Source organism: Hesperophylax consimilis, chromosome 4, assembly GCF_061612785.1.
Source record: "Hesperophylax consimilis isolate HC1 chromosome 4, BYU_Hcon_1.0, whole genome shotgun sequence".
Classification (NCBI taxonomy): domain Eukaryota; kingdom Metazoa; phylum Arthropoda; class Insecta; order Trichoptera; family Limnephilidae; genus Hesperophylax; species Hesperophylax consimilis.
Genome location: NC_142839.1, coordinates 6,989,351 through 7,011,684, shown reverse-complemented (window position 1 = coordinate 7,011,684; position 22,334 = coordinate 6,989,351). Strand labels below are relative to the sequence as shown.

General features: G+C 35.4%; 1 protein-coding gene and 2 non-coding genes across 3 annotated transcripts in view; 2 read left to right on the top strand and 1 right to left on the bottom strand.

Moving 5' to 3' along the window:
• LOC149424115 (NFX1-type zinc finger-containing protein 1-like) overlaps positions 1–22,334 on the bottom strand; it is a 157,035-nt gene that overhangs the window by 3,312 nt on the left and 131,389 nt on the right. Inside the window, exons 14-24 of the mRNA XM_089631036.1 lie at positions 20,830–20,972; positions 16,056–16,207; positions 12,742–12,928; positions 12,508–12,633; positions 12,316–12,417; positions 9,488–9,643; positions 8,456–8,591; positions 2,528–2,696; positions 2,117–2,228; positions 1,121–1,338; positions 358–644 (exon numbers count right to left, since the gene is read on the bottom strand). Of these exons, the coding sequence (XP_089487162.1) occupies positions 358–644; positions 1,121–1,338; positions 2,117–2,228; positions 2,528–2,696; positions 8,456–8,591; positions 9,488–9,643; positions 12,316–12,417; positions 12,508–12,633; positions 12,742–12,928; positions 16,056–16,207; positions 20,830–20,972 (1,788 nt within the window). The remainder of the gene's footprint in view (positions 1–357; positions 645–1,120; positions 1,339–2,116; positions 2,229–2,527; positions 2,697–8,455; positions 8,592–9,487; positions 9,644–12,315; positions 12,418–12,507; positions 12,634–12,741; positions 12,929–16,055; positions 16,208–20,829; positions 20,973–22,334) is intronic.
• On the top strand, positions 14,908–15,026 carry LOC149424120 (5S ribosomal RNA). The gene has a single exon (XR_016302133.1). It is a non-coding gene; the product is annotated as a 5S ribosomal RNA (ribosomal RNA).
• Positions 15,349–15,467, top strand: LOC149424119 (5S ribosomal RNA). The gene has a single exon (XR_016302136.1). It is a non-coding gene; the product is annotated as a 5S ribosomal RNA (ribosomal RNA).

Sequence of the window (22,334 nt, the reverse complement as noted above, 5' to 3'; positions counted from 1 at the left end):
TAATCTGTTTTATTTATTTAGAATTAACGGCACAAGTCCCATTTGTATGCACTGAGGGAAGCCACACACAGATTGAAAAACACTGCATTAGTGGATCAAGCATTCGAAGGAAAATTTCTCTTTTTCTCACCTAAATTTTACCATTCTTTTTTTTAAGTAACACATTAGTTGAACAGAATTCCACTTTCGAATTGTGGTTTTTTTTGTTGTTTTTGTTTATTATTTTTTTTACAAAAAAATAATTATATTGCTTACCAGAATGATATACTTTCAACTTCTTACAAATTAAACAGGTTCTTAAAAAATATAAATTTAAATTACATCAAATATGATAGCTTTAGTAATGCATTGAGTTACCTTGGGTCATCTGATTTTTGCTACTTTTATCAAGTTTTAAAACTTTTTTGCACAGTTCGTCAAGTTTATTTCTGTTTTCACATCCATCACCAAATACTTTGTTCTTCACCGCTTCTACCATAAGTCGAGTTCGCTTCACCACATTGGAATAGCGCAGTGTATTGACAATGGGAGTCTTGCACTGCGGACACGATGGGACAGATATTTGTCCGTCGGCCTTCTCATCCATCCACCTGTCCAGGCCCTCCACTTCTACCACGTGAGAACAGTCCATAAGTTTAATAAACCTGAAAATAATTCATTATTCATTTGTGATAACGTAATAACATGAAATGAGGTAGAAAGAGTTACGGTGCGCCCACAAAGCACAGAAGGAAGGAACCTACTTGACCCCAAAGGCGGGCAGATCTTCTGATTAGCAACAGATTTATGGTGTCAATGTCACCTCTAACGGGCAGATAAAATAGGTATGCAAAACTGTTTTACAGATATTATTAGAGAACCTATTTGAGGTGCCAGTGGATCATGACTAGAACACCCGTTCATATAATATTGATGTTGGCTGCATGAAAATAGCTTATTCCTCTGACTCGTGGAACGAGTTACTGGCATCCATTAACCCTTTCTCCCTTATTTAATCCAAGCCTCTTCAAAACCCGAAATAACAAATTCCTTCCCACAAACCCTTTCTTAACCCACCCCACAGCGGGAAATTTAGTGAAGTCTCTAATAAAAAGTTAGTGATAAAAGAAATGAGTCTTACTTTGCATCTTTATCTTCTTCGTTTCCAAAGAATATTTCAGGGAAGAGTTGTGGTTGGCAGACATTGCATATCTGTGGGCAGAGCTCCCCACACAGACCTCGGCAAGCGTGGCCACACTCCTGGCGCTGGCTGCAGGCTTCAGAGCATGCGGGTATGTCACACTCTGAACCACAAAGCGTTGTGCACGCCCCATGGATACATTTCCTTTGGCAAGAATGCTAGAAAATAATAATAAGTTGGAATCTCATTTTGTTTGTGCCTAGAATGAGGTGGTTGTTCTACTTTATAACATATGAAAAATACATTATTTATCTTCTCTTCTAAGTACGCTCATTTGGGCCATTCACTGGAATAATTCATAGTACAAGTGGAAAACTAGTGAATCTACATCACACAGAGAACCTAAAAACACTTTTCTTTTGTTCTGAGCATTTCGATTTTTTTTAAAAACTTTGTACAGTTTTTCAGCAACTAAAGCTTCTATTTTAAAGCACAGCTGATTTTACCACTAGCGATAGATTTTTTTTTTAAATTTGACCTAAAAATACCAGACTCGATTTACTCAAATCAAAAAGAGGTTATACCACAAACTCTACTCCAAATTGATTTCGATTCACCGGATTTCCGCTTGCACTAAGAGTTTCCGGACCCGTGTATGTTATATTTTTTAAGAGAGAAAAACACTTCTCGTCAGTACATACATAGTACGTATTTATACAACCCTGAAAACAGACGTCTCTTTCCCCTCTTAACCTCACAGCACTCTGAACCTCTCTCTGAACACCTAGGTAGGTTGTGCAGAAACCACAAGTTTGATATAAAAGATCAGACTGAAAAATAGCCGAGTCAAAAGAGTTTATATAAATGCTCTTTTGGGTTCCCAATAAACTACGTTTTGGAAACCTGATCATTTTCTTACGAGGAAGCGTGAATTTATTCACTAAACCTTATATTCTTTAATAAAAAATATGAAATGTGAGCTATAGATGTTCTTACCGCGCACGGTGGGCATGGAATTCCACAAGAAAGGGGGCATGCAGAATGCTGACACTTCACACTGCATTTCTTTGTGCACGGCGGACAAGCTTCACGGCACGGTTCGTCACAGCTAAAAAATCATATAACATAATGGTTAAAATCCATAAATGGAGCTGATACGCTATACAATCTGGATGCATATTATCTGGAGCTCAGACTGTCACAAAAACTATTATAAGACCGTGTAATGGTTTGTTTGTCTAATGTTTTTACCATTTACAATGGGTCTTTTTAATTTTGGTTAAAAATCCCAGTTTTGCGGTTGGTTTACCAATACAATCGACTCTTCTATGGATTTTGTGTCCAGGCAATCATTTGTACTAGGGATTCTGTGTCCACAGACAAGTGAGTCAGCAGTAAATGTTCTACCTGTGGCCGCAGACGAGTGTGAGTCCGCAAGGCTCCCTGCAGGATATGTGCAGTCTTCCTCCGGAGCACTGTCCGCATGTGCCCTTGCACGTGTGCCCACAGTCTGGGAGGATAGCCCCACACGGGTGAGAGCAGTATGGCATGGTCAAAACGGGACCCACTTTTGCATCTGAAATTCAAAGAGAAAACAATAATTATAATAATGCTTACTTCCCCATTAAATAAAATCTTGTTACATAATATTGGCAGCATGACAGTTCTAATAGCGGGCGGATATTCTTTACTCCTTTACGACCGGCTTCATACCAGAGTGAATTTGTGAAAAAAAAAACCTGACAGAAAATATATCTGTTTTTGGGAACGGAACCAGTGTTAATAGAAAGTGCGGGAGCTATTTATGTAAGGTACTTTCACACGCATGTGTTTCAACCAGTCAGTCCCCCAGCCTCATGGTATCATAACTAAGAACTTTACTGGTGTGGCCGCCATAATTCGGAATTTTTTTGCCGGATGCAAAGGGTTAACATTTTCTTGCGTGGATACAAAGATTGACCAGATTGGAGGATATTCGTAATGATAGTCTCTATGTATCATTCAAAAGTATGATAAATATTGTATTATTTTTGAGATACTAATACTTCAGAACGGAATGCAATTAATATGGAAAAGATTTGAAATGACCATGTTGTCACATAAATATTATGTGACAAGTGCAGTTCTTGCCTATTTGGGTTATTTGTCTATGGTGTTTTTTTTGTTTAAGTTTGGCAATATTTTTTGAGGAAGAAGGAGAGTTTTGTTTATGGTCACTTCCTCCCGTTCAGCTGGGGCTAGCTGCACGTGAATTAGTCACTCACCATTTAAGGTGTTTTAATCATAGTTAATCATGTGATTAGAAGTTGTTCTTATCTTTTAAAAAGGGCGCGGGGTGTCTTTCCTAACACGAATAGTTCGTGTAAGTTTTTATTTTTAGTGGAGGTTATGGAACTCCACTTTTTTCGGTGATGGCCGGTGCTCAGTTTTGTGGATTTTGTGTTTTGGACTTGAAATTGTAAAGAGATTGGTCCTATTTGTGGCTAGAATATTATGCCTGTTTAACCCCGCGTCACGAAGTCACGGATTGCTGTCGGTTCTTCCGAAGTCCGTAAGAGTTAGAGACTCCTTGGATTCCACGTGCTACTCGGATGAAGATTCTACAGAAGCGCTTTGTAGGAGTTGCGCCCTGTCTCCCCTAAGTGAAGGATGACCTTCCTTCCTTGGATTCCACGTGCTACTCGGATGAAGATTCTACAGAAGCGCTTTGTAGGAGTTGCGCCCTGTCTCCCCTAAGTGAAGGATGACCTTCCTTCCTTGGATTCCACGTGCTACTCGGATGAAGATTCTACAGAAGCGCTTTGTAGGAGTTGCGCCCTGTCTCCCCTAAGTGAAGGATGACCTTCCTTCCTTGGATTCCACGTGCTACTCGGATGAAGATTCTACAGAAGCGCTTTGTAGGAGTTGCGCCCTGTCTCCCCTAAGTGAAGGATGACCTTTTTTTTTTTTTTTTTTTTTTATTTAGTTACTATATTACATTTTTTTAAACATTTTTATAAGAATTATATATATTTATATGATTAATTGATATAGATTTTTATAGTCCTCCTCACTAGGAGATCCTGTGCTGAGGGGGACTAGGTTTTGAATAATTTTTCAGCGACTTCTATGGTTCGACTTCATGTTTTGGGTAAGGGTTTCCAGAAACTTCTACGACGATGTTTTAAATATGCTAGTAAGTTCTTTTTCCGGTAATTCCTTAAGCCAAGATTTAATGTTCTTAATGCAGTTGTTTTTTGTTTTGATTTGTTTGATACTAAGTGGGAGTTTGTTATATACCTTTACTGCTAAAAATTCAGAGCTTCTTTGTCCAAAGGTAGAGTTACACTTTGGTATAGTTAGTATCTCTGTTTGTTTGGCTCTGGTATTATGAGTATGTGAGGTGTTTTCCTGAGAATTATTTTTGAGGTGTTGTACCAAAATGTTTTTGGCATAGATTTTCTGTATGCTTGGAACGTCAAATTGTTTAAAAATTTCTGTTGTTGATGTCCTTATGGGAACCTTTAGTATGGTCTTTATGATGCAATTCTGAGTTACCTTCAGCTGTTTTATATGTTTTGATACTGCTGAGCCCCATCCTATTATTCCATATTCCAATTTGGAGTGGCATAAAGCATAGTAAACTCTCTTTAAATCCGTAGCTGACAAAATGTTCCGTAATTTTTTGAAGAAGTAGATGAGTTTAGTTAACTTTTTTGAAGTACGATCAATGTGTGAATCCCAGTGTAGTTTATCGTCAATTTCAATACCAAGATATTTTATGCTTTTGGTTTGAGTTATAATCGAGCAGGAACATTGAGGAAATTTTTTTTGACATTCATGTAGTTTGAGTATATGCTCATTCATTGGTTGTCCTCTTTTGTTTTTGGAGAAAATTAAATATTTGGTTTTATTCACATTTAATGTAAGGGAGTTTGCTTTAAGCCAGTTTTGAAGAACAGTTAGGCCATGTTCAGCCTCCTTATATGTGCTTGTCCAATCTTGTTCATGGAATAAAATTACAGTGTCATCTGCAAAGCTCATTATGTTTCCTTTGATGGGAAGATTCATAAGGTCATTTATGTAAATTAGAAATAGTATAGGTCCTAATACGCTTCCCTGGGGGACACCGTACTTAATTGGTAGAGTTTTGCTCCTTCTTTTACCAATTTGTACAAATTGTTCTCTTCCCGTTAAGTAACTTCTAAGTAGGTTTAGGGTTGTTTCGGTTATTCCATTTTTTTTTAGTTTTAAATACAGTATTTCGTGGTCAATGGTATCGAAAGCTTTTTGAAGATCAATGAAAACTGCTAGGCATTTTTTGCCTTCATCCAATTTTCTAATAATTGTATTTGTTACATTAGCTATAGCGTCACCAGTACCCAGGTTTTCCCTAAAACCATACTGCGTAGATGATAATATTTTATTAGAATCCAAAAATGTAAGCATTTGTTTTTTTATAACTTTTTCTAATATTTTTGATAGTGTAGTTAAAATACTAATTGGTCGATAGTTTGATACATCATTTTTGGGACCGTTTTTATATATTGGAATGATCGTAGCAATTTTAAGACAAGCAGGAAAAATACCATTTGATATTGACAGATTTATAAGATACGTCAGTGGGTGGATTAACTCATTTTGTAGATATTTAATTGATTTGCTTGATATCAGTTCATTTCCCGATGAAGTATTTATATTTAGGGAGGCTATAATATTTCTTATTTCATCACTTGTTATCTTGACAATATTGAGGCTGTTTTCTTGATTTACATCGTCAATCCTCACTGTATTTTCGATAGTACTAATTGAATTTTGTTTAATTTTATTTGCTAAGTTTGAGCCTATATTGCAAAAATAGTTGTTTATAAAGTCAAGAAGTTTGTCCGGGTGTTCTGTAAAAGATGTGGGAATCTCATCAATGTTTAATTCCTTAATGCTATTGTCATTATGTGAGGCTTTAGCATTAGTTATTTCATTTATGATCTGCCAGAGTTTACGTGAATCATTATGACATTCATCAATCTTGTTTTTATAGAATGTTTCTTTAGCATAACGTATTACATTTTTACATGTATTACGATATCTTTTGTAGAATCGAAGTGTTAGGATATCATAAGGGTTGTTTTTGACTTTTTTGTGCAGTCCATCTCTTTTTCTGATTGAGTTTATAATATTCTGACTAATCCAAGGTTTAATGTGTAAATTTTTATGAGATAACTTTTTTTCTATGGTTTTGGTGTTTGATAGGATAATGTTCTGTAAAACTTCTATAAAATAACTCCAAGCAGTATCAGTATCATCTTTTTCCAGAAGGCTTGTCCAGTCATTCACTGTTAACTCGCATTTGACGTTTTCCCAATTTGTTTCAGATTTCGTTAGGAGTGATTTCTTTTTTTGGTTTACATATGTATTTTTTTTTGTAATTGATAGAATTATTGTATAATGGTCTGTCAGTGTGGTAGTACAAATAATGGCTTGAGTTTTTCTATTAGTTTTACAAAAGATATGATCAATGCAAGTTTTGCTTTCATTATATACACGTGTTGGTTCATCAATTAGGCTTTTAAATCCATGGTATGCTAGTGTTTGCATATAATCAAATTTTTTTGGATGGCCATTTTCAAGAATATCAATATTTATATCACCGATGATAAATACATCTTTAGTTCTTTTTAGTAGACTTAGTTGATTAGATAAGGAGTTGAGGAATGGTTCTAGATTTTGTGTAGAAGGAGATCTATAAATTGCGAGTATTGTTGTGTCATTACCGATTGATATACTTAGACAGTTTGCATTATTGATACAGATCTCTCTGACATCAGCTTCTATATCTTCTTTAATATATACGATGACACCATCATTTTTTGTGTTGTTCATTATTGTAGAGTAAGGGACATAATTCCCAATTTGTAGGGGGTAGTATTTATCAGTTAGCCAACATTCAGTAAGAATAATAATATCCCATTTTAAATTTAAGCTTTTCATCAATATTTGTAGTTCATCAAAGTTTTTATTGATACTTCTAATATTCTGGTGCATTATGTTAAAATTATTGTTTATGGATGATATGTTTGGTATGTTTGTTGTTAGTGCGTTATTCATTTTCTCAATTTAAATTATTAAGTGGATTAAGTAATGTTGTTCATATTATTCACTAAATTATTTTCACCATATCATCAAGGTGCTTAATGTAGATAATTTTATCATCTTGTTTTTTGCGTATCATAACTTTACCCTGTTTGTACCATACATATTGGTAATTTTTTTCTTTTGATAATTGTTTTGTTTTCCATAGGATTTCTTTATGATACGGGCTTAATTCTTCCCCGATGAAGATTCGAGATGTCGCCAGATCCTTGATTTCATTATAATTTATTTCCTTTTTCTTATCAAGGAGGGAATCTCTTTTTCTTTTATCGGAAAAGGTCACAAGAAGTTTAGGAGGGGCTTCATTTCGTCTGTCTGAGACTCTCGTGACGTCAGTTATATCAGTGTGTAAGAGGTGGATTCCTGCTGCGGCAGCAACTTTTTTAACAATTTCCACAGGTTGTTCGCGGTTTTGTTGTGGAATTCCTGCTATTTCCAAACTATTAGATTTTGATAACGTTTCCAAATCAGAAAGTCGGATTTCAAGTTTTTTAATAATCATATTTTTTTCCATTTGGTCTTTTTTTATATTTTCAAAATCTGTTTGAATCGCTCGATTTAAATTATTTGAGACCTCAATTTAACCTTGCTTCCTTGGATTCCACATGATACTCGGATGAGGATTCTACGGAAGCTCGTTGAAGGAGTTGCGCCCTCCTGTCTCCCCTAAGTGAAGGATGTCTTGGCTTCCCTGGATTCCACGCCGTCCCCGGTAGATCCGAGGCCCCGTTACGGGTCTGCTCCCCTCTACCAGAGTCAAGTTTTCGTTCGCCATCCGTTGTTTTTCCTACGATTCTCGGCCACGTAAAGTTAGCATAGTTTGGTTCAGGAGTCCATCTGGTATGTGTCTACTTTATATTCTTATGTTACATTGGTATTCTTTGAACTCTGTGGTTATGGTTACATTATAGTTTTGATTAAGTACTTCCTCTTTTATTTCTGATTTCCCACCTTACTTGACAGAAGACTAATCCCACAATCATGAGTTTAAGATCTCTGCTCCGATCCTGAAGATCTCACTATTACATCGGAGTATAACCTATTACATTGGCGCTCCAACATTTATAACCTTTACAATGTCAATGATGAATACATAATAGGATGAGAACTTACCGAATTCAGTATAAGAGCAGCGGATTTTGAAATCGTGTTTGCACAGAGAAGCAAATGGATTGGGCACTGGAGTTTTACAGGATGATTGTTTACAAGGCTCCCGGCAGAGTCTGGGGCAGGGGTGGCCACAGGGTAGTGTTTTCAAGCATTTCATTGTGCACTGCGAGGCTTCAGGCTCCTCGGAGCAACTCATCTTTAATTTATGTCCACAAGATAACTGCTTTTCTACCTGAAAACATATTTAAGGTAGTCAATCAGTTGAAAAGATTAAATATTAATTTTTCAAAGTAAATTTCTTGTGAGATGAACTTCATTCACTAAACATGTAGAGGTTGTATATGAGTATAATAAAGTGATGTAAACAAAGTTACTTGTGTTTTAATAAAATAGAGTATTATTTTATTTTTTTACATTAGCTCCACACAGGAGGCCCTGAGAAAAATATTTCCCCTAAGGGCCTATTTCACCTTTGGCAGTACTGTGTGGAGGGTCTTTTGTGGAAGAAAGGGGAGGTAGTTCTGGGAAGGAAAAAGGTATGAGGGGTGGATGGAAAATGGGGATAAGTATGTCCAGGAGTGATGAATGTATGAATCCATCCCTCCCAATGCGGTGCAAGGCGATATGCTGGAGAGGTCAAAGGGTCTCCCTCAACCGTCTCTCCTGATCCGGCCTGCCACGCAGTTGGCATCGTCAAGACCCGGACAGACCTCTCCTTATGAACTTGGTCAGCCCAGATAAGTCACCAAAAGTCAATTATTACACCTATGATCTAAAAAAAAACAACATACCTCCTATCCTTCTACGTGTAGTGTACCAAAGGTGTATCTACTCTGATCAATCATCATTTTTAGATTATTTTCTTATTCTAATTCTTTAAAAATTGCTTAAAATATGATTAACAGTAAAAGAAAGGTATGTATATATTTTTTTACTTTAGATCACCGAAGAGATAAAGCGATTGAAGTGTGCTGTGGACATTTCAGTGAGCCCAAAGTAAGTAAACTTTTTCCTTACTTCTGGTGAAATTGAACATATTCAATATCGAAATTATTTCTCAAACAGATAATCAATTTCGTGGCCTGTTTGGGGTAAGGGTTCATGGATAAAATAAAAGCAAGGACTAACTTTTACTTTGCAACCTCCGCAAGTATCTTTGCACAGTCTTTTACAGAAATGACCGCACGGTAGAGACCGCTTGCACATCTCTTTACAGGTAGAAGTGTTTACATCTTTGCAGCATTCTACTTCCGATTTGTGCATGCAGATTCTTGTTTTTACAACCTGTAAAAATAATACAAAAAACACATTTTACAAACCAATGGCGTGTTTTCGGCCACCCGCAAGCTCCTTGCTGGCCGAAGTGTGGCCAAATATTTTAAACTATTTTTGGATTTATTTTAAAAGTTCCCGCTTTATAATGTTATAGTTAATAATCACAAACGCATGCAATAATCACAAAGCTAACTTAGTAGCTTCACAGTTTAACAGAAGATATCTCACATCGTTTCGTAATAATTTGTTATTGACATTCTACTATTCGTCTATTGAAATATTTTTACGTACAAATCATTGAGCATTATATCTGTGGTGATCAACTCGGCCATAGGCAACATACAGAAGTCATAATATTGCTACAAATAGTATGAAAAACCATGTATGGTAATTATAAAGTAAATTTACGAGCAGGATTTTTGTGCTTATAATTTTTTTATTAATTCTCAAAATATGGGATGAACGGTCAAAGCATTCAATGACTATCTAACACTATAAGCAGTTTATATGTCTCCATATTAAGATTCAGAGGTGTGATTTTTTGCATTTTTGAACGGGAAATTTCCAAACTGAACGCTTAAATATTTCTTTGCGGTTAAGGCTGAATTTAATCATATTGCGGAACACTCCAGTGGATAAAGAAAAAATAATAAAACATAATAATATTAATCTAATTAGGTACCACGTACACGTCATTTAATGGACCATAAGAAGTGTTTGTGCGAATCTGTGTTTGATTTTGGTTTTTGGTTTCTTTTTAGCCAAACCCTTTAATTTTAATGCATAGAACTCTATGTTTGTTCGGTTTGCAACAGATGACACTAAGCTTATCAAAATGAGCCATTTTTCGATGTGTTGCAAACCTAATTGAAAACATCGATTATAATATTGACATAAACCTTTTGCAATTGGCACCAGTTCAATTATAACCGCTGAAATTAACAACACCACGCTAACCGCCGCCCGCTTTATCATAACTATAATCGCCTACAGTAGAACCCCGTTAATTCGAACCCCGATAATTCGAAAAAACGCGTAATTCGAAATTTTCGCCAAAAAAATTTTTTTTGTCCGCGCACGAAAATTTGTTCGTGTAATTCGAAAAAATTTGATTTTTGCGAAAATAAATCATAATATTTCGTAAATCTGAATCTAAAAGTCAGCCGTGGCGGTAAAACGCCGAAAAATGTATTTTTACGTGGTTATACATCGTCCTAATTAGTATTATTATCTTGTAAATCTGAATCGATTTACACTGGAATGTCATACTTTTTCAAATTTATTTCGAATATCCGAGTTTGAAGGGCCGAGAAAATACGTTTTACGCGGAAACATGTCGTAGTTTTACGAGTTTACACCAAATATCTGAATTTAAAGGGTCGGCTGCGACGAAACTTGGCCGCGAAATTTCGATTTACGCGTAAATGTATCGTATATTTACGAATTTATTTCGAATATTTGAATTTAAATAGCCCGCTGCGACGGAAATCGGTCGCGAAATCTCTATTTACGCGTAAATATATCGTATTTTTACGAATTTATTTCGAATATCTGAATTTTAAAGGACCCGCCGCGACGGAAATCGGACGCGAAATTTCAATTTACGCGGAAATATATCGTATTTTTACTAACTTTACTTCGAATATCCGAGTTAAAAAATACGGCGCGACGGAAATCGGCCGAAAATATTCGATTCACGCCGAAATATGACATATTTTTACGAATTTACTTCAAATATCTGAACTTGAAAGGCCGGCCGCGACGAAAAACTGCCAATAAAATTGGATTTACGCGGAAATATATCATATTTTTACGAATTGACATCAAATATCTGAATTTAAAGGGTCGGCCGCGACAGAAATCGGCCGCGCATTTTCGATTTACACGGAAATATATCGTATTATTGCGAATTTATTTCGAATATCTGAATTTAAAGAGCCGGCCGCGACGGAATATGGCCGCGAGTTCTCGTTTTACGCGGAAATATGTCGTATTTTTACCAATTTAAATGCGGATATTTGAAATAAAGGGCCGGCCGCGACGGAAAATTACCGCGAAATCTAGATTTACGCGGAAATATATCGTATTTTTACGAATATCTCAATTTAAAGGGTAGGCCGCGACCGAAATCGGCAGCGAAATCTCGATTTTCGCGTAAATATATAGCATTTCTACGAATTTATTGCGAATATCTGAATTTAAAGGGCCCGCCGCTACGGTAATCGGCCGCGAAAATAAAGAAATAATTGGTATTAATACGAATTTACAACTAAAATTCCACCTGGATTTGAAGAGGCGGCCGAGAAAATCGATTTTCGGCGTTTTTTTTTTTTTTTTTTCTTCATAAAATTTCGAATTACATGGGAATTCGTTAATTCGAAATTTGATTTTTGATGTCCGGTGGATTTCGAATTAACGAGGTTCTACTGTATATCAAAGAATTTATAATAAAATTGCAAAGGGAGAAAATAACCATTAATTATATGTAAAAAAAACACGTAAGAACTATCCGAACGGTGATTAATCTATTGTGTACTGATTTTATTTAGAGAAGTTTGAATTACTGTGGGTGAATGTCAATCAGAATGTTGACACATAGACTTTGTGGTTTGTGAAACATTTATTTTACCTACACACACATAGAAATCAACATATTATTTAGAGCACATTTTTTAACATACCTTGACAACGCATTCAGGGCACTGCTCGAAGCACTGTTTGGGGCATTTATGGGCTTCGGTGCAGTCCTTATTCAGGCGAATACAAGCTTCGCGGCACTTGAACTGAAAACAATATCAAAGGAACTTTAAACATCCCGAAAACTTGAATTTTAAATATTCAATCTGAAGAACCAAAAAGGATGTGTAACTCACTTCAATATGGTCGGGATCTTTGTTCTTGTGACAATTCCAGTCACAAGCGTGTCCGCATGCCAACCGGTCCTTGCACGGCTGCTGGCACTTGACGTCTTCCACCTCCTCATAGCAGTAGCGCTTTGCCTGCAAATAGTGCCGTGTTAGCTTTGGCTTGATAATATTTATATTTTACTTTAAACAGCTTCACTTACAAATGTTTGCCAACACACTAAAAAATATGAGTGTACTCACCTGGTGTCCACAGAGCGGCAGTTCCACATCAAAAACAAATTTACACAATTTGTAACTTAAATAATCGACGTGACATTCCAAGTCAACTTCGTGTCCACAGATCAATGTTCTCCTGATAATCTTTTTACATGGCAAACACACTTCATAACATATCAGGGGACATTCATGTTCCAGGTTGCAAATGATTCTGAAAATGAAATTCTATTGATACATTACACAACTAATTAACAGTCACATCATCCTGATGCTCGCTCCTCTTTTAAACACATGCACCCACTTCTATAAAAGAGAAACTTAAAAAAAAAAAAACCGGTGAAATTTGACGATTTACTAGTAGACCCCGCAATACTTCGCTATTGCCGACATCTTTCTCGGGCGTCTCCAACTTCTTCTGCCATTCATACTGTACACCACAATGTTACTGTTAAATCTACATTATATCAACTTTAGTTATGAACGACTCCGTATCTCATTCTGGTGTAGAGATATTACGTTAAGTATTCCTCGAGCGTCCCCGACTTCTTCTGATCAATTAATTAATAAATAAATAAAAAATTGACTACAATTTCTTATGAGATTTTCAAGGGCCCTCGGACGCTGCGTTCTTTAGAGTGCGTTTGTCGGTCCTCAGGAGTGTTCTATTGAGTGCCGTGTATTGCGGTTGCGCATGTCTTGATAACTGTTTTTTTGTGTATCCTGTTAAAATAAATACACCCTAAAAAAGTGAATCAATATTTTCCAACATGTTGGATGTTAGTTCTATTGTTAAAATGCTATTGTTGGAGAGCCAAAATATTGTGCTATGATAACGTTTTATTGTGCTCTTTCAAAGACAATAAGTCCAAACTCCACACAGTGTTATTGATATCAACCAATGCAGACACCAATAGTGTTTCCATGAAGAAAACGCCAGGTAATTTTGAAGAAGAAGAAGAAAAGCCTGCAATGATTTATGATCACAATAAATTCATGGGATGAGTGGATGAATCAGACAAAATGTTGTACATGTATTTGGATGAACGAAGAACACAATTTAACACATTCGGAAGAATTTTGTTAAATACTTTTGTTTTATATGAATCCAATACTACAGTTTATATCTGAAATTATAGAAGATATTGAAAAAGAATGGCTCACAAAAACAGTGAACCCACTTCATCCAACAAAAAAAATTTTAGAAAAATTGCCCAGGCACAATTTACGTCAGTGAGTGTGCAGCAATTTACGTCAGTGTATAGTGTGCAGCAAAAAAAAATGAGATAAGGCAATCCAACCGCTCGCTGTAAAAAGAGACTAGATGGACTTTGCACGGGAAAACACAATTGTGAAGTGACATAATTTTATAATTTATATATAAGGTAACATATTGAACATTTTGGGCACATTATATGGTTGGGTTTGCTCTGGAACAGGCGTGCCTTCATTCTTTGTGAACCTAGGTAGTCGAACAATACATTTTTCTTCCACTTCATCGGCAGTTGAACCTCTCAATCAATGTCGATGATGGTCCAAGCAAGAAAACAGATACATAAAAGTTTCTCAATTCTACAATAAATATATGAGAGCAGTAGACTTGGATAGTCATTTTAAAAGATCCCATGCGACATTTAGGTGGTAGATCACAGTACCAAAATAAAAACAAACAAAAAAGTTACTAAATATTATTTAGTAACTTTTTTGTTTGTCTCAAATTATTATTACAAAAAAAGATTAATTTCCAAGCTATAACCGCTAAGTATCATATAATAGGATACCACTCCTAACTCCCCCCCACCACCCCCCCGAGGAGAAAAAAAAAAAATGGGTGTGTCAAGCCTACGCAAGACAGAAGTGAAACTTCTAGTATTCTTCTCTCTCTCTCTTTTCATTTCATTCTCTCTTTTTTTCTGTCTATTGACATATTTATAAGTAGCATGTGATAAAAAAAATTAAAAGTTATAAAAAAAGAAAAAAAAAATTAGTTAAAGCGGGGATCGAACCTCGGTTCTTCACGACCACAGTCGTGCGCTCTGCCTGTAGACAGCGAAGATGAGTTAGGAGAGTGAGTTAAACTAGGTATATAATATTTACACCTTGCTAATGTTTTCAGTATTATTAGGGCTTTTTTATACTAATTTTCATATATTTATTGGCAGGTAGAGTAGAAATTAATATTGTTTAGCGTTTGCCAACGACCATACCATGTTGAACACACCGGTTCTCGTCCGATCACCGAAGTTAAGCAACATTGGGCGCGGTCAGTACTTGGATGGGTGACCGCTTGGGAACACCGCGTGCCGTTGGCCTATTTTTTATTTTAATTTCATGTTTTTTTTATTTTTTTATCATTACTATAATTAATAATATCATAAAATTCTTTAACTTTTCAAGTATGCTACAGGCCTAAAATATTACTTAGTGGATTGATATTATGGTCAACCATTGAAAAAAAAAATTCCTACAAACTTATTAATGTAATTACGATCTTTTTCAAGCGCGTATGTAATGATTATTTTTATCAACCTCGCACACACCTTGCTAATTTTTTCAATATTATTAGGGCTTTTTTATACTAATTTTCATATATTTATTGGCAGGTAGAATAGAAATTAATATTGTTTAACTTTTGCCAACGACCATACCATTTTGAACACACCGGTTCTCGTCCGATCACCGAAGTTAAGCAACATTGGGCGCGGTCAGTACTTGGATGGGTGACCGCTTGGGAACACCGCGTGCCGTTGGCCCATTTTTTATTTTAATTTTATGTTTTTTTTCATTTTTTTATCGTTAACATCATAAAAAATTTTATATCATTCTTTAACTTTTCAATTATGCTACAGGCCTAAAATATTACTTAGTGGATTGATATTATGGTCAACCATTAAAAAAAAAAAATTCCTTAAAAACAAAAAAATAATATTCCATGGCCGAGAATCGAACTCGGATCAACTGCTTCGAAAGCAACTATGCTGACCATTACACCACCAACGCCAGTTGTCGAGATGAGCTAAGAAGCATTTATATTTTACTTCAAAACTTTTACTACATCAAATGAACTTTAATCGGTCCCGCATTTTCGTTTCGGTCATGAGTTGGTTTTACTCCTCGAAATTGCATGACGCGCGTAAAGAAGTTTCACTTCAAAAACTTTCTTAATGTTTTTGTCATTAAATTATTTTGAATGTTCAAAGAATAAAATGTATATTCAAAGTCCAGATTGCCCAGTCAATTGTCAAACCAAAACTTGTCACAGATTGTACATTCCTTGGAGTAGGGATTACTGCATGGAACTTTGTTGTATGAAAGGTTCAAAGATAAAAATGGGCACTCACCTTTGACACTTTTCTTTACACTTGGTAAATGTGTGCGATCGATCTCCGGGGTGGCAGAAACTTTTACAGATGTGACCACATTTTAGTGCGCTGCCACAGACCTGGGAACAGCCACCCTCCGGGACTGCAGTGAAATCTTCAGCTGACTTAACCTGAATAAGCAACATTTTGACACAATTACATAAAATTTTCCTAACCGTTTTAATGAAGAGTGCATAGAGTCAGGAATGTAACATAATTTAACTTTGACCTAACAATGAGTCATGACTAGGGAATGCAATCCCGGTATACCGGGATCCCGAAATACCGAGATCCCGCAGACATTTTGCGGGACTAATCTCGGTCGAAAATTTTGCGGGATCCCGCTGGACTGGCGGGATTACAGAGAAGCGCAGCTCATACGTGTTACTCTGACACTTCTCTCGCTAATCTGGAGACAAACGCAGCAGCAGCATTAGCACCAATGTCATTTCAAGACGAACTCGAACTTACTTTGATTAGTATGAAGAGTTTGAGATCTACAGCCCATCAACAACCTAGATCTGGCAATATGAGCAACCTTGAGGTTTTGATAAAGAAGGAAATGAATTACTTCGAGTCCGGTGGATTAAAAGGCACATACCTTCAATTCACTTACAATGCGCTAATGACTATTATGCCAACCAGCATGGAAGCTGAACGAGCTTTTTCAGCCGCTGGCCACCTTGTGTCCAATATCAGAAGCCGTTTATCAGATGACACAATTAATACTTTAACTTTTTTACGAAGCTATTTCCAAAATAATGTTTAATTAAACTTATGATGCTCATTGTACAAGAATATTGTTTATCGTGTGAACGTTATTATTTAAATTTAAGTTTCAGTTTCAGTGCCGGCAATCCGGGTGTTTATTTTCATTTGTGTACATAGATTTCTTTTACCCACCTCACTAGACAAAGTCTGTTCCGAGGCGGGTATGTTATGTAAATTTATGTCTTATCTTATTCTTTGCCAATGAATGACTTAAACTTTACCTATGTCTAACTAAAGGTATACTTATTAATAAATCATTTAAAATGTCCCAAAGAACTTGTTTTATTAAAGGTATAAAATTAAAAGTCTAAAAACAAGGTTGGTAGATCGAGGTATTAGGTCTTTATTATACGATTGATTAGATATCTAGTCCACTCTGCTGGATCCCGCAAATACCTGGATCCAGCGGGACTAAGATTGTTAAGTCCCGCAAATACCTGGATTGACATTTTCTTGCGGGATTGCATTCCCTAGTCATGACGAACAGCACAATAAGAAATTTGAGTCCATTTTTTTTCTTCAATATTATAAATTCAAACTTAAATGGTTTTTATTTCTTTTAAGTGTCGTTTTTGTAGCTAAATTAATTCTCCAAGAATTGGTAAGATGCAGACGGGTGAGTGTTAGTATCAAAATTTCATACTAAAATTAATTTTTAATGTTAGAATTTGTTATTCGCTCCAAAACATTGCAGGACATTGGAGTTCACACGGTATTATCCATTTACCTACTTAGATCACAGGCTAAAACGTTGCTGCAGTTCAAGGTGTACTTGCCAGCGGGGTTAAACCATCGCTCTTACGGAAATTTGAAGTGAGTTTCTACTTATTAATTTTAACAAAAACCTTAATTTTGGGAATAAGCGATATAAGTCGAGAGAATAGCTTCAATATTACCGCTTTAAATTTAACAAAACCTTCTAAAACGCCAGAAAATTCAAACGTTCCGAGGCAATTTATCGATGTTCCAGGAATTTTTTATGCAAAAAATGGTAGATGCGATCTATTCTCTGACATAGGTATTATTATATAAAATTACATTATATGTTTTACAATAATTGTGTGTATCAATGGACACTTATGAAGATCACAGTAACAACCATCGATAAAACTAAAAACACAACCACAAAAAAACGGTGACCGGGTAACTCATCAAAATGACAATTATCAACCTATAAAAAGTGCTATAAACTTATGGAAAGTGATGAAACAAAAAATTGGTTAAATTGGTTACATATATTACTATTGTATAGGTGTTTTGAATTGTCATTTTGATGAGTTATCATGGAACCCAAAAAACATCTCAGAACTTCATATCATACAAATACAAAACTACACAACACAAAACTGTATGGCAACCTTTCCCGTTTATTACGCAAGTACACCATGTAACAGAAAGAGATGCTTAGTTATTACATTGTACAAACTTAACACAGAGTACATTGGTCGTCAGATTTCATTCGACCAATCATGGGAACGTTTGTAGAGTATATCTTTTAAATCACTTTTTAAGAACAATTTATTAATTCTGAGAGTAAAAATATAGAATAAGGAATTTGAGTAAAAAATATTTAGACTTTTAATAAATATATCCATGTAGATCTGAATATATTTATGTTTTTACTCTTAGAATTAATAAATCGTTCTTGTAAAATGATGTAAAAGCTTTACTGTGTATATGCTCCATGATTGGTCGAACGAAAACGATTGTTGAATGTACGCCGTGTTAAGTTTGTACAGCGAAATAAATAAACATCTCTTTCTGTTACATGCGGACTTTGATAATAATAGACAGAGGTCGCTTTACATTTTGAATTATATAGTTAGGTATGTTGATCAGAGTTTTTGAAATGATTTATATATTATTATATATATTCAGAATCAGTGTTTTTTGGTCAACATGAATTTCAACTTCCTTAATGAGCTAGCTCTTTTTGATAAGCCGATTTCGTACGACTCCCGGTAAACTGTATCACGACTCCACGACTCAATTGAAAGGTTATAAATAGAAAGGTGAGCGGTGTCTGATAGTCCGACATCTTGACTTGGACATATGTACTTACACCTCCTAACTACTTAGCATCTTATTTTACATACGCTTAAGTTGGGAGCTGGGAGCTATATCGGGGGAGCCGTATCGAGGGGGAGTCCTACCGGGGGAGCCGTATCAGGTGAGTCTTACAGTATTCTCATTGCTCATACGCTCTGAGCTCACGGCTCCCGTTCAGCTGATTAGACTCTTTAAGAGCTATATACCCATCGTTACTTTTAACACTGTCTTCTAAAGCCCTGGTTATAGGAATACCAATAATAACAGCGCAATTAGAGTCAAGGATCTTCTTATATTTCATGAGCCTTCTGGTGTCTTGGTGCTTGGCGGATCTCACTGTGCAGTTCTTAACTTTATCTATGGCGATCTCTGCCATAGAAAACAATGTAATTCTTAATTTTTTAAATTTGTAATTTTAAATACCTAGAACCTACTGTACTTAGTTTGTAACCTTATTGTTATTTATTATATAATTTTTATATTGGCACATATATGTAACCATTGTAAATTATAATATATGTACTATTTTAAGTGAAATTAATAAACGGTCGCAATAAGAGGATGTTACTTTAAATTTTAAATCATGAAGCAGAGAAAATAAAAAGTAATGTGAAGTGCAGCAGACTAAAAAATGTAGTGCAGTGTAGGTAGGCACTGTAAGATGTAGTGTACTAAAAAGTAAAGTGCAGTGTAGGTAGGCACTGTAAGACGTAGTGTTCTAAAAAGTATAGTGCAGTGTAGGTAGGCACTGTAAGACGTAGTGTACTAAAAAGTATAGTGCAGTGTAGGTAGGCACTGTAAGACGTAGTGTACTAAAAAGTATAGTGCAGTGTAGGTAGGCACTGTATGACCTAGCGGAGTTAAAAGTATAGTACATATAGGTAGGCACTGTAAGATATTAGTGTACTAAAAAGTATAGTGCAGTGTAGGTAGGCACTGTAAGACGTAGTGTACTAAAAAGTATAGTGCAGTGTAGGTAGGCACTGTAAGACGTAGTGTACTAAAAAGTATAGTGCAGTGTAGGTAGGCACTGTAAGACGTAGTGTACTAAAAAGTATAGTGCAGTGTAGGTAGGCACTGTATGACCTAGCGGAGTTAAAAGTATAGTACATATAGGTAGGCACTGTAAGATATTAGTGTACTAAAAAGTAAAGTGCAGTGTAGGTAGGCACTGTAAGACGTAGTGTACTAAAAAGTATAGTGCAGTGTAGGTAGGCACTGTAAGACGTAGTGTACTAAAAAGTATAGTGCAGTGTAGGTAGGCACTGTATGACCTAGCGGAGTTAAAAGTATAGTACATATAGGTAGGCACTGTAAGATATTAGTGTACTAAAAAGTATAGTGCAGTGTAGGTAGGCACTGTAAGACGTAGTGTACTAAAAAGTATAGTGCAGTGTAGGTAGGCACTGTAAGACGTAGTGTACTAAAAAGTATAGTGCAGTGTAGGTAGGCACTGTATGACCTAGCGGAGTTAAAAGTATAGTACATATAGGTAGGCACTGTAAGATATTAGTGTACTAAAAAGTATAGTGCAGTGTAGGTAGGCACTGTAAGACGTAGTGTACTAAAAAGTATAGTGCAGTGTAGGTAGGCACTGTAAGACGTAGTGTACTAAAAAGTATAGTGCAGTGTAGGTAGGCACTGTAAGACGTAGTGTACTAAAAAGTATAGTGCAGTGTAGGTAGGCACTGTATGACCTGGCGGAGTTAAAAGTATAGTACATATAGGTAGGTACTGTAAGATATTAGTGTACTAAAAAGTATAGTGCATAATATTTCATGCATGCATTTTCAGTTTTTTAAGTTTATTATATTAAAACCAAAACCACCTAAATCTCAAGGCCAGGGCAAAAAAGAAGCTCAAAATCGATGAACACTTAATATGCAATTAACAGACACCAGTTAAAACTAATCTCACAAAATGGTAAACTTACGGCAGTAATATAATCCTTGTGAATCTCACAGCGTAGCTTCAAACTTGGTCCAATGGCATCGAGTTCTTTCAGAGTATTATTAACAGTGCTCCACAGAGGGCTTTTTGAAATGAGGTTATTCATATTGCCAATTATATAAAAACCTATAAAATAACAAAATAATCATAATTTGTGCATATTTTACATCAATTTCATGTGTGAAAAACGAATTTACTTAATGAGCATTTTACATATTTGATAGAATGTAATAATTTGGCGGTTAAACATAATTAGGTTCACTTTTATTTGAACACAAAGTGAGTTTCATCAAAGCAATATGTTAACTAACTGATTATCAAATTCCAACATATACCAAAATACACTGGGGAAAGCTTGTAAGTACATCCTGTTTCTTACAGCTAACCCAGTTAACAAGAAGTAGAGTACAAATGTAATACATATTACAGTGTGTATATACCTATTGAAGAAACAGAAGAAGAGATATTTAATTCATGTAAAGTATTAGTTTAAGAGGAATGTTTTTAGTGATGATTTCGATGGGGTGTTTTCAAAAACTACGAATACCGTTAAAAATGTGTGGAAGATTTATTTCTCTGATCATGATTATCAATTAACAATTGTTCTAAAGATGTGATTTTAATATTTTCATTCATGATTATGAATAAAACCTAAATCCGTACAATACGAATCTGCTCCAACTGACTACAAAGTCACTATAACATAGAAGACGCCATGTCTGGCTTGTGTTTGTTCAACAACACTTAAGACGGGTTGTTTCAGAGAAATTGAAAAATTCTTCAAATTAAAGCTATTTTTCAAGTTCTGTGACAGATCTTTTCGAGTTCTATTCTGATTTCAGCTCTGTCAAGTAACTGGCTTATAGTGATATGATGACAGAAATTGAGTAGGGCTTTTACAGAACCTAAAAATGAATGTTGAAATTTGATGAATTGTTAAAATTATAATAATAATAATAATATTTATTTATTAATTTCTTAACACAATTACAAATTAGGGTTTAATGCATATAAGAAATTAGGTTATATAAATTTTTTACAAAAGATTGTTTTCAAATATTAATACATAAAAAAAGAAATTTCAAGAAATGTGGAATTTCCAAAAAAAATTCAGGCAGTGGTGAAAGATCTCGTCAATGTGGAGAGACTCTTTCAAGAATCAGAAGAATTTCCCTTCTGAATCTCTCCTCACTGACGCCAAATATATCAATCTCGGAGGAGATTTGGTTCAGGAGCAATATACTCCTCCCAACAACCCATCCTTAATCATTTTATATAATACCAAACAACTAAGTAAATGAACAAAGGATAAGAACTTCAATAAAGGTTTGAGGGCACAGCGGATGATAATTTAAATATGTGATATTAGTTATTCAACATGGGCTCTCGAGCATGTACCCTACCTATTTTTAGACGAACTATATCTTAAAACGTCAGCAATCGAGTTAATTTTTTAGCCAGCAAAGTGATAGTGTTTTAGGATCTATA